General features: G+C 39.2%; 1 protein-coding gene across 1 annotated transcript in view; it reads left to right on the top strand.

Annotated features, from left to right (window-relative positions):
• The window catches only part of khdrbs3 (KH domain containing, RNA binding, signal transduction associated 3), a 146,194-nt gene that overhangs the window by 89,447 nt on the left and 43,414 nt on the right, over positions 1 to 13,333 (top strand). The window contains exons 4-5 of the mRNA XM_005949963.3: positions 6,503 to 6,649; positions 7,533 to 7,672. Coding sequence (XP_005950025.1) covers positions 6,503 to 6,649; positions 7,533 to 7,672 — 287 coding nt within the window. The remainder of the gene's footprint in view (positions 1 to 6,502; positions 6,650 to 7,532; positions 7,673 to 13,333) is intronic.

Raw genomic sequence — 13,333 nt, 5'->3', positions numbered from 1 at the left:
AATCGAAATTTACAACGAATGTCTTCATATGTGGATCTCATTTCTCCCAGAAACAAAAATCAGGTATAAAACAAACTGGTAATTCTTTGTTTTTACATTCATCAGGTCCAAATCAACCCAAATATTGAAGAGAAATTAAAAATGCATGACATGAAAGAGTTCGGGTCTTAGGAGGTTAAAGTGAATTGAAAAGGTACTTTCAAAAAAAGTAGCTGCAACTCACTCACTTAGAATGCTAATTGGTTCAAGCTAACTCTTGCTCAGCTCGCATGATGTCTGGCAGGATGGACTGTAGCAATCTTGCTCTCATGAGAAACCAGCTGCTTGCAAGGTAAGGCCTCATGCTTTACACTTGCTCTTTCCTCAGTTCATTCATTCCTTTATAAAAAAAACAAAAAACAACAGGAACCAAAAAACAGTCTGGCTTCAAATAATTTTTAGTGACAACAGCATTTCCAAGCAATCAAGCTAAGGTTAGCTGGTAGCTGCAAATTTGTTTTTATTTTTACTTTTTATTTTTTGTTTTTTTAATCCATGCTATCAGGTTAGCGATCATCAGCTAACATTAATCAAAAGAAAGCTAGTTTTATGTGCCTCAATGGCAACGTGACCATCAGAATGAGAATAATGATGGATCATTTGGTTCCTGGTGTAAAATTGGTGCCCTGTGTTTGTTATTTAGATAAATATTGCAGCATGTTCCTTTTGTTTAGGAGTTTAGCTGCGTGTTGACTGGTCAAATATGTGAATATATTGCCCGATAATTATGTTAGGTAAAATTCCACATAGTTATGGTAAATATCCTCTTCTTAACTACTCACCCAAATTGTAGTCGCGGGGTACTGGACCCTGTCAGAGCTGTGATAAGGTGAGTGGCGGGGTACACAGTCTAGACCAGGGCTAAATTAACAGACCTTATCTAGCCATAAAACTGCTTGTCAATTAACTGTTAAATTAATTTTAATCTTTGTACTTTTCTTACACTCTTTTGTAATACTTTTGCTACAAAGTGTCCACTTCAATTACTTCTTGATTGTGAGATTTAAAATTTACTGTGATGCTGCACAGAGGCAAAATTACAAAAACTCACCAATTCAGAGAACTGAGGACATGTCGGTCTAACTTGGCTTTCAACAGTATTAGGAGATATTTAGAGTGACAATGGTGAAAATACTAGAAAATGTTCCTGTGTAAAGCAAAGAGAACCAGACATTCAGCAGCAGATTTCAGAGATCTGGAGGTTAAGATACTAGCTGGTTCAAATCATTTCAGTAACTTTAAATGAGATAGAATAATCTTCAAATCATTTCAAACTTCCCTGGTAACCAGTAATAGAAAACCAATACTGCTGAGATAAGCTCTCACTCTTTTTGGCTAAGGCGGTGCGCCTTTATGCTGTGAGACAGCTATTGTTGGGAGACACATTTCCTCAGACTATATGTAAGTACACGTTTGTCACGTTAAAGAAGAAATCTGTGTGTCTATAAGCCACTTTGGTTGTCAGAAGTGCAGATGAGTAAGGCTGATAGAGCTGTGTAGTTCACCCCACCTGTCACACACACAGAATAATAGAATTTTTCACTGTCTGTTCTTGAATATTTCATTTGAATGTGAATTTCAATTCCAAGCTTGGTGTTATTTTTTACCACTAAGCTCCTGCTGCTGGAGTTCCCACGTCCACAGTGTTGTGTGGCCTCGTGTTACCAGGGTGAACAGCTTTCAATAAGCAGATTTACAGAGGAAGAAAATGTAAACCGAAGGAAGACGCTGCCTATAGATATAAAAAGCCGACAGCCGTATTCTCCTGCTGTGGGCTGCTGAGCTGCTATAGGACTCTGCTGCATCACTTATGCGTCTCATCAGCCCTGAGAAAGGCCACCTAATGTATGAAAACTACTACAATATCATATGCATTTGATGTGGCCACCATCCACGAGGTGTAACAATGACACTGCATGTTAAATGGACTGTTAAGACAGAGTATTCGGAAAAAGAACAGTTTTTAAATAGAAAGTCCTCAGATGACACGCCCTAGACTTTTTTTTTAAGTTAAAAGAACTTCGATAATGATTGTTTTTCATATGTTTTTTCATGCAAATATACTAAGAAGCACATGAAAGGGAAGAGGAGAGACAGATCTGTGAGCAGTTGCCTCTTTCCAACACCCCGCTCACACTCCCTGCACAACACCGGCAGCTCCGGCAGCTCTGGTGCTATGAGCAAAGGAGCCCTCTGCTCGTAAAGCACAGATTTATGGGTGAAATTAACATATCATTAACATACCACAGGCACTCTTAAAAGAAGGTTATTTATAATTAGGTGACATCAGAGACACTGGTTTGCGTGACGCTGGAAAGAGAGAGAGAGAGAAGGGAGACGAGGAAGCTGCCACCATTGGAAGTGCCCTAGAGAAGCCTTTTTCTCTTCTCTTTTTTTCATTGAAAGGGAAAAACTGGGACGCCAAACCTGTTGTTTCCTTTGTGCGATGCGGTCAGAGACATTTGGGGGTTTTTGCTGTCCTATTTCTCGCTATCAATAACACGATACTGGCCTGTTTCTGTCTGGTCTGAATGGCCTGTGCGGCCCCTCTGTTTACACATTATACTTTTCTGTTGCAGCATGAATGCGCTGTGCTCTCACAGGCTCGTGGCAGAGAGGAGCGAGTTACATCTGCTGTGCTTTCAGGGGTTTGGGTGGAAGTAAACAACAAATGCAAGCTCTTTCATGCGAGCCCATGAAACAGTGTTGCAGGTTAAAGCGTTATACATAAAATGAAGACCGTCGTGTGAAGTCCAAGACTAGTAAACCGTTATTTTGAACTGGTATATTTTGGAGTAATTAAATAATGTTTCACCCACCACAAGACTGTTCCATAAGAAGACATGATTTGGAAGAACTGAACATGATTTATTGAGATGGAGAATTTGATTAAGAAGACTCTGATGAACCAACGTGGCAAAACAGAGTCCCAGAATTGACAGGAATTAGGACAGGACCCCCTGATGTCGAGACGCTGGTGGTGTTGTAAAGGAAGACGAGGCTTGCAGGGGGTCTGAGTGAACAGGGTGAGGTGGAAACGGGGAAGAGGCAGACTGCAGGAATGAAAGGCAGAATGACACAAGAGCACTGAGTTGACGGTGTGGGGAAGTGAAAGTGGTATAAACAATCGACTAGAGGCTTTAATAAACAGGAGTGCAGGCGGATGAGTGATTACAGATCCTCTTTACTGAACTTGCGCATAAATTTCTTTATTTGAAAATCAGAGTGGATTAGTGAATTGTAAATAGCTCATACAACTAATCAGAGTACTTTCTCTGACCAAATGGTTCTGTTCTTTGCTTTGGTCCATGCTAATATAACAGATTTTACGTGAAATTGTCAGACTTTTGTGGTCCCAGAGGATGAATCCTTTCCTGATCCATTGCCTTTTTTCTTTTAGCTCAGCCATGAGGTTGACACTTCGACTCTTGCATGAAATATGTACACAACTATGTGATGGATTAGCATGCAATTTGCTGGTGACCTTTGTGTCGCCAAAAGAATATTAATCATCAACTATGGTGATACAAATATATTAATCTTTTACTCATTTTTATGGAATTGTAGCCTTTCCCTTAAGAGGATTTGGCACTTTTCTTTGTTACACGTGACAGTAATCTGGGAAACTCGCTGTCAACAATAAGGTGACCTTGATATTCTATAAAAGATCGTCTCGCATAAGTCAAATGTGCGCTTTAAACCGGAGCTTCTCAGAGTGCCACTGTGGAGCCGGCGTGTCACAGGGAAAACACACATTTGCTTGGTGGTTGTGTCGACTCAGAGGATGATAGATGGTGATTTATTTATTTGTTAACTTTTTTTTAAATGTTATATTTCTTTACATTGGCTGTGTCTTCTATGATTGCCAAACATCATTTTAAATTGAAAAAGAACATGACATAAACTGAGAATTAGAGATTTGCACAGTAGTGCATTCTTCTCAAACAACATGTGGGAGAAAGGGAATGAAATGCAGTGTCTGACTGTGTGTCTGTCTCATCCAAACCTCAATGTTAAGCTAAAATAACAAAGTCTTACTAGTTAATGTGAAATCACGTGCATAAATCACACACAACTTTAGGAACATTTTGCATGTCTTGTCAGTGCATTTTAAGCTTTCGGTTACTTTACAGGATTAAGTGACACAAAAAGGTCAAAGCATGGGAAAGATTATAGTTTCTAATGTAAAGTGCATATTGATAACTTAATGAAAGGACTTGTTGTGTAATTCATACAATGTTTTATACCAGGCTATACTAACGCTGATTCTACAAGGTCAACAATCTGACTTTAACCTTAGCGCTGTGCTAAGGGACAGGATATCAGTGCAGGGGAATATTGGTGGAGGAGAAAAAGAAGTCTAGAGTCAGTCTATTTTTATTCTTGGTTTAGATTGACACAAAATATTGATTTTGCAGATACCATATAGTTTCTTTTTGCAATGCAAAGTACACTACCTCCATGTTGTCTATCTTGCCATTCAACCAATTCAGTCTGTGAGAGTCAGTGTTTTATGTCTCGTTGTTCAAGGTGCTCATCAAATCCAAAAAAACTGACAGGGTAAGAATTTCAGGCATAAGCACATGAGCGTCTGGCAGCGTCCAGTACTGCAGATTTCTTTTCATTGTATGAGACACTGAAAAAAAAAAACAGCTCTACATGAAATAAGCCAAATATTCTTAAATCTGACAAAATTAACTTGTTTTGACAAAAAAATCTGCCAACAGGGAAGCAAAAGTTTTTTTGCTAGAATCCTTAAAACTAGCAAATGACTCTGACTTCTGTATGCCTATTAACTGGACACGACTGTCTACAATTTACGCTTAATTGAAGAAAATTTGACTTAAGATTTTACAGCTTAATTTAAATTTTCATATAAACAAGAAGAAACAAGAAGCTAACTGTAGGACAAACTTTAGTGTCATTAAATATATTTCTTTTTTAGGCCTTTGTTTGGCTTTATTGGTAGGGGCAGTGAAGAATCGACAGGAAAACAGAGGGAGAGAAAGAGTGGAAGACAGGCTGTCAGCCATGCAGCATGCGGGCACCCGCTCAACACAGTGAGCTAAACCAGCACCCATTAAATACATTTCTTGAATTAAAAAGTTGTTTAAGTGGCTTTACTCTTGAAATAAGAAAAGTAATCGTATTCTTATTCTGTAATTTTAGCCAAACCATTACCAAAAGCTCAATATGAGCTGAAATATCTTATAGAGAAAAATATTTTCCTAGAACAAGCTTAATTTTCTTGTGCAAAACTTGCTTGTTAAGAGTGTATTTTATTTTTACACAAAAAATAAGAACAAAAGTCAATTTTTGCAGTGGAAGAATCATGCTTTCACACGTGTGTCATCTCTGTCTGACATGTTGCCAAGCAGCTGCGTAGTAGGAACGTATCCAGTCCTACATTTTTGATCCGTTATCTTGTTAAGACCAGCTAGCAAAATAGCAGACAGGGTCACTGTTACATGGCAGAACTATTACATGTCCGTTAGATGCTAAAAAACTCACGTTTTAAGGAAACACGTTGAGCCAACAGCTCCACCAGTAGAGGAGGAGAAGGATGCTGGTGCTACACCTCTGAAGCCATAATGGCTAGCCTTTAGCCAAAGCTGCCTTTCTGTGGGAAATAAAGACACGTGTTGCTGGTTTTGCAGTGGAAGAGATGTTTCCACTATTAACTCAGTATGCAGAGGAGGAGGTGAATGTGCAGTAGGTCGAAAACCCTCTGGATATTTTATTATAGGTCTGGTCTTTACTTTACAATATAAAGAACTTTGAGGCGACTGTTATTGTGATTTGGCATTATCTAAATAAAACTGAATTTCTTTTTTTTCCCATTAAGATGCAGCGCTATGACGTCACAGTAACGTGATTGGTCATTTGCAGTGTGATCCGAACCAACATTATTATAATAATCTGGGACAAACACCAGCACGGGGATGTTAGATTCACCCCTCTACTACAGACTGAGCGAAAGGTTTAAATTAAAAATCTTTTTTCCGTATAAATGATTTTTCTAAATGACTTCTCAATTTTTCACATAAGCCTGTTTTACAGAAATCAATACTGCACTCCATCAATTATAAATCAAAACTTTCATTTCCTCCCAGAGTTGCTTAATTTATTTTAATGACGTGACAGCGATCACATAGATGAGCCAAAATGCAACAAGCAGAGATGTCGGCATAAGCATGCACTGCACATCAATTCCGCCCATTAGTAATGAAGATGGGACAAAAACAGTCAGCTAAATGTGACAGCTGAGGAGATTGTAAAGAATGCCCATTGGCTAAAGTTTTTAAACTCTGCAGGAGCAAAGCATCAAACCTCATTATGTTAACAGTTATGGAAATCGTTACAGGAAGGTGAATGTTCCTTGCAGTGGAAGCAAGCCCAGTCTTATTGTTCAGAGAAACAATACATGATAACAAACTGTTGTTCTTTCTTGTTGTGGCATCAGGAAGAAGAGCTACGGCAGAGCGGCGAGGCCAAATATCATCACCTGAACGAAGACCTGCACGTCCTCATTGAGATCTTCGCTCCACCAGCCGAGGCGTACGCCAGGATGGGTCACGCTCTGGAGGAGATCAAGAAGTTTCTCATACCAGTATGTTCCCTTTCTACTCACACACACACACACACACACACACACACACACACACACACACACACACACACACACACACACACACACACACCTCTTCTGGCTTTTACTTTTTTCTCCTCCTGAATCTCTCTCCAGCTGCTCTTTGGCCCCAGCCAACTCATTTCAGTCTGTCCACAGTGAAGTGAGTGAATAACAGCAGAGATGAGTCGCTCTTTCACTGTCTCTCTTTGTTTGTAACTTGTACTATAATTCTGTCAGGGTCTTCCAAGTGTGTGTGTGTGTGTGTGTGTGTGTGTGATTCAGTGTGTGATCCTGTGTGGGAAGTCGTGGGTATAAGAGGAATAAAAGAGCACAGGAGGGAATCTCTCTGCATGGGCCAAACCCTCCTTGGCAGCAGCATACAGCATGGAGCTTATTTACTCTTCATTCATTATGAATGATGTCTCCAATACTCAGAGCACCAATGATTTACATCTCGTCATTAATTATAGGCAGTCCCGTCCCCACCGACTACCTTCTCATCTCAAAGTTGCCATAAAGTGTAGACACTGATACTGCGGACACATGACAATCATATCAGTCATTTTAAGATTAAAGCCATATTTCCATACCGTTTTAAGTTAGGGGCAAAAAGCAGCTGTGTGAGAAGATGAAGTCAAGCTGGGTCCCGAGGATTTATCAACAGGAATGATCTGAAATGTTTTGCTGCCTCAGGAACGGCGGTCACGGCAGTACTGTAAAGTATATTAATTAGATATTCCCGGGGCTGCAGCCCTGGAGATAAAGGACGTAATTTAATACAGTGTAATTGAAAGCGAGTCTATTGCCGTCTGCACGCACGCATGTGTGTGTGAGTGTGAACATGATGCCTCTCTGTGTGCAGGATTACAATGATGAGATCAGACAGGCCCAGCTGCAGGAGCTCACATACCTGAACGGCGGCTCCGAGGATGCCAAGGTGCCATCAGTGAGGGGCAAGTCAGCCGCCCGTGGAAGAGGGACACCTGTTCCAGGGCCTCCCAGGTAACCTGTGCCCAAATGTGTGTGAGAGTGTGTGTGTGTTTGTGTTTATGTGCAAGATGTTGTGCATTTCAGATCATCTGGGGATTGAGTATTATTTACAGATAAAGAGCCACTGGGAAGGCTCTTTATCTATTTCTCCATAAATAGATGTATATAGTATCCAGTTGCATTTTATGAGTTAATGTCTCTATTTAGAATTAAAGCACATTTTGACCGTCTGTGTCTAACAACACAAGAAATATCTGGTGTTTTTGTTTAGCTTTTGCAATACAAGGTAGACAGTGGATGTTTCTTATGTCTCTTGAATCTCTGACGTGACGGCGAGCCTAGGTATTTTTTCAAATGCAGTCTGGGTTGGATTTACTGAAATCTCAGCTGTGATAGCAGTGTGAGTGTGATTACTTCTTGATTTAATTAAATAATACCTCGCAGGCTAATACGGCTTTTCAGTACTGATACCAGAGTACCAGTCAGAAAGTACTCTGACATTACTCAATACTCAACATTAGACATTAGGACCATTTAAGCCTTTCACTTGCTTTCCATATCGTCAGTAATTCATAAGGATCTGCATAACACTGTACGCTGCTCAAAAGAATTAAAGGAATACTTAGAAAACCAATCAGATCTCAATGTGAAAACAAATCATGCTTGATAACTACATTGATATGGACTGGCTAATGTAGGAATGTATGGATGCCACATTATTTGATGAAAAGAGGGCTTAATTTCACCGAAGTGAAAAATTATGCGATTGGTCAATTTTGCCAAAATTTCATTGTCACAACTCAAAATAGCACTCCTTTTAATGGTACTGCTCCTAATGAGATGACAGGTGGTGTCCTGAGGAATAGCGCTGTGCGATATGACCAAAACCTCATATCATTTAACATTTATCGTCCCGACAACGATATATATCACAAAAGTTTTACATTTTCTGTAAATTCTGTGAATCTCGGGCAGCTCGACTTGCGTGAAGTGTTTTCAGCTGGACGTCGTGTACTTGGGGTCGAGTGTTACATAAGTTGAAATGGCCGCAGTTTTCTTTGTGAGTATTTATTACACGCCGTGCTGTGGGGAAAAGCCTGTTCTAAGGTTTATTTTTTTGGCACCTGACGGCTCTTTTTAGCGTCTTATCCATAAACAATCTCAACAGGATCTTCAGCTTTAATGTGAAAGGTTTATGTTGGGGCTGCACGATTAATCGTTAGAAAATCGCGATCTCGATTCATACTTTTGTGCGATCTCATTTCCAAATGACAACGATTTTAAAAAAAAAAAAAAGGAAAAAAAAGACGACGACGATTGTACCGCATTTTGGTCCGGGACGTAATCTGCATGAAAACAAGCGCTCACTCTTCCTGCTCAACAAATGACAAGGGCGTCATTATACCACGTGATACAGAAGCTGTGCCGTGTGATGCTAAAATTAGCAGGGAAAAAACAACGGAAAACACGTCAGGGATGACGAGAAAGTGACAGGAGAAAATCCGTCCCGGTCAACCACCCAAACATCAATAACGGGAACCTTATACAGCGCTTCCCTATACACGTCGAACTAACGCAGGCACAAAGAAATTACAGAGGCTATCACTTATCACCTGACCAAAGATATGGCTCCCATCAACACTGTGCAAAACGAGGGATTTAGGAAAATGATCAACACCCTAGACAAACGCTACACAGTGCCGTCCCGCAACTATTTTTCTATTGTTGCACTACCTGCTCTAAACACGCAGCGTCGAGCAACGGTGGAGATGGAATTTCAAGCAGTAAAACATTTGGCAACGACAAAATGTGAGACATTTATTGTTTTTATGTTCAGTTTCAACTGTTACGAAGTTGATGTGCAGTTAATAAGCGCAATAAATATTTATACTGGAAAAGAAAATCGTGAGAGAATCGTGATCTCAATTCTAAGCAAAAAAATCGTGATTTATGCAAAATCGTGCAGCCCTAGTTTATGTGGAAAATAAACAAGAGGACGGCGAAGCCACGTGATGGTTTTACCATCGTTGTTGCTAACGACAACGCATAAAAACAGTCGCTTGTCCGTCCGTAGAGTGGTTTTATTAAATATAAGAGAAAGAGAGAACTTCTACAGTGACTGATAACGATAGCGTGATATGATACGATAGACTTTTTCATATGGTTATATCGAACAGCCCTACTGAGGAATGTCCCCCAAAATCTGGACCTGAGCTCATGTTCTGTTGGATTTAGGTGAAGTGAGCTTGTGCTCAGAGTGAACCCACTCTTATTGTGAAAAGCAGATGGCACCACTTGTGGATCTGCCAATTTTGGTATTGAGCACAGGGCCCACTCGAGAACGTCAGCCCTATTTCTGATTGTTTGGTCAGATACTTGCACACCAGTGTCCTGCTGGAGGTCATTTTGTAGTTCTGACAGTGCAGAGAAGAGGAAGAACTGTGTAAAAACTCTAAAAGATACAAGAAAAATGTGTAACAACTAGAGACAGTAGTTTTAGTGGCTTGATTGTTTAAACATTAGGGGCTAAGCTAAAGGACCAACTCTTACCAAACGGTGATATTACCAGTTATTCCACATGTTTGTGACGTTGCCCCTTGACACAGCTACAACATGCAGAGTGTAGCACCTACGCAGAGCCTTGCAGAATTAGGATAACAAAATTATTTTGTTATCCTAATTAAAAAGCAAAAAAACAAAACACACAGGATTAAATAGGCCATTTTGAAAGCCCTGGTAAAGAGCCTAGGTTGCCATTTATACTTGTTGGTGCATCTGCCAGAAAGACGTGTATCATAATGTGTCTGTACTGATCTATCGCCATTCCAAAAGGACAAAGCAGCGGTATCAAACTGAGCACAACAAACCAGACAAAGACTTCATGTGTAATATGACTTGTTATTGAACAGTTTGGAAGTTGTTTCTTACTTTTTGAAAGAATGAACTGTAACAAAAAACGTTCTTCTTAAGACAGAAAATGAGCGCTGGTATTTCTGAGTACACCATGCAGAATGGCTGCAGACCTCAGCAGGAATTAAAAGAAGAGTGAGAAACTGTAGTTGCAGCAAACCCAACGCAGTGCCGTTATCAATTGAAGTTGGCACTGTGGAACTTCGCATACAGCTGCTACTTCCTTGAATTTATACGCTTTTTTAATGTATTCTGGAAGACTAACAGGGCACAAACAAAAGAAGCAGAGCATCAAATATGAGGGAGATAAGTTTTTTTTTCTTTTTGCACAAAACTGTGCTTTTTATCAACCATTGCTTTAGAGGTAGAATTTGGTATTGCGTATCCTAAATATTAAACATTTAATAAAGAGCTACATTTATTTGTCATTCCAGTCAAATAAGATAATTAAAGACAAGTGTAAAAAGACATTTCTGCATTTTGAATGCTAAAGATATGAAGGGCTAAATACATTGTAGACATTTGGCCCCCAGGATCCCTGCTGTAGACCCTTTATTCCACTCATGGTAGGTTTTGACAGCAGCACCAGCACTTAAATGCAGCAAGCATTCCTTGAACAGCCTTTTTGTAAATGCAAGAGATCAACTGGCGCATCTGTTTACGGCAAAGCCAGACAAACTCACCCACTTTAATAAAGTACAAGTCAATAATCTGTATTTTTCATCAGGCCACAGGCAAGTGCAGTCTGATTTTGTGCAACACAATAAGTTTGCTGCATGAACAGTTTTTACACACAAAAGCAGCACGCACTGCTGTTTATTATTTTGCTGAGACTTTTGAAGTTTGAAGCTAATAACTTGGAAGTAAGACTGACTTCTTGTTCTGTTACTTCACTCAGCAGCTCTGCTGTCAGAAAGATCAAATCAAAGGCCCTCACATTAATTACTCAATAGTGTAATGTTTAGCTAAATATTATGACACATTATATGTACAACTTATATTGGCAATGTAATTCTGAAAAATAACTCATTGTAGTAATATTTTAAAATAAATGTAGTGGAGAACATTCCACGTCCCTATACACACACCGTGCATGCTGCTGCAGGTCTCCTGAGTTTATGACTATGAGCCAAATTTGGTTTGATTTGTGGCAAACTAAGCTAAGTTTGTTTGCCTGCAGGCAACAGTCATTTTAGCTCTTCCTTAATTTAATTCACTTTCTCAAACAAAGTGGGAGTGCATGGAAGGTGAAAAGATCCCTTTCCTTGATGCTTAAGCTTTTTGAACATGTGCTGTGATGTAGAACTCATATTGCTTTTTCACTCTTGGAAGTTTTCATTACCCTTACAGTAACGAGTATGGCTGTTTTGAACTCTAGGCTGCAGTTTGATCACGAGTTACATAAATTAGATCCATGATAACAGCCATCATCCTTGTGTTATAAAACCTGTTTATTCAAAAATACAGTATAGATGCTCCGTGGGCTGTATTTTTTAATACTTTATATTAACAAATGTTATCATTTTACAGTTTACACAGCTAGTTATAGTTATACAGATGTTAGTCTACAAAGTCATGACTGTTGACTTGTGAAATCTAAACTTTTAAACTTTACTTAGTGATCCTCCATCAAGCTGTTCTTCTGAGATTGATCTGGCCTTATGTGCATTATGAGCATCTAGATTGTACTGGGTTTTTTTTTTTTTTGCAGTGATAGACAACAATATGATTGTAGGGTTTTAACGTTAAACAACCCTTTTCAGGATGGCAATATGGAAATGAAATACAGATATGCAAACACAGATACGTTTTAAAATACACCAAGCCAAGGTGAGATGCAACAAAGCACAAAGGTGATGCCAATCCATCATTTAACAAAAAAATACAATCTTGAACCACATCTGTTCATATTTTGCCTTCCCCCTGGTTGCAGTTTCTGAAACTATTTGCAATTTACTTACAAAATATATGAAATCTTACAATATTCAACAATAAATAATTTAAGAATCATAAGAAAACTGAAAAGTAAGAAAAGTATTTCAACATAACTATCCCTTCCTCTTCCCTTAGTGGCACAGTGTAGTGAGCTCAGCTCTTATCAGCCCCTTTAGATCACAAGGTGGTTGCTAAAGTTGCCTCGTGTCTTGCGAATAATTCCCATCTAATTCATAAAGGCAGACAGATGCATGTTGCAGTCTGGCTGCAATCAGATTGGAAATAGTTACTGTGAATTTCTATTTAATCTGAATTTCTGTGTCTGTAGATGGAACAGACAGAAACAGATTTCACTGGTTTATCACAGTTTAGTGACATATTACCACCAGCACAATTCATGTAATCGTCAACTTGACCCCATTCAATTGCAGACTGATAGCAGACTGACTTATTGCCTGTCTTATTGCCTTTTTATCAGCATCTGCAGGCCCCACAGTAGTTTTACCCCCTGGGGCTTCCATGACTGAGAATAAGGGACTAACTAAAAGTGATGTTAATGTTTTTTCATTCTGAGCTACATTCTGTTCCACACTCTAATCCCGTCGGTGGCAGCGCCACATACTCACATTTCACATTAGTACAGGGTCCCACAGTGAACAGCCAATAGAAAGGAGTTAGCAGTAGTGAACAATTAAATTAATTTACTAAACCAAACTACTTCCTATACCACAATCATTATTAGATCAGGTATATTTAAATTAACATTTACTTAAATATTATTTAGCAGAAAACCTTCAGAAAGTATGAATTGTGCAGAATAATAATTCA

The sequence above is a fragment of the Haplochromis burtoni genome, unplaced genomic scaffold (genome assembly GCF_018398535.1).
Source record: "Haplochromis burtoni strain Fernald_Lab_line unplaced genomic scaffold, NCSU_Asbu1 Contig_371, whole genome shotgun sequence".
Classification (NCBI taxonomy): domain Eukaryota; kingdom Metazoa; phylum Chordata; class Actinopteri; order Cichliformes; family Cichlidae; genus Haplochromis; species Haplochromis burtoni.
The sequence above is the reverse complement of the archived record's forward strand: the minus strand, read 5'-3'. Positions and strand labels throughout refer to the sequence as shown.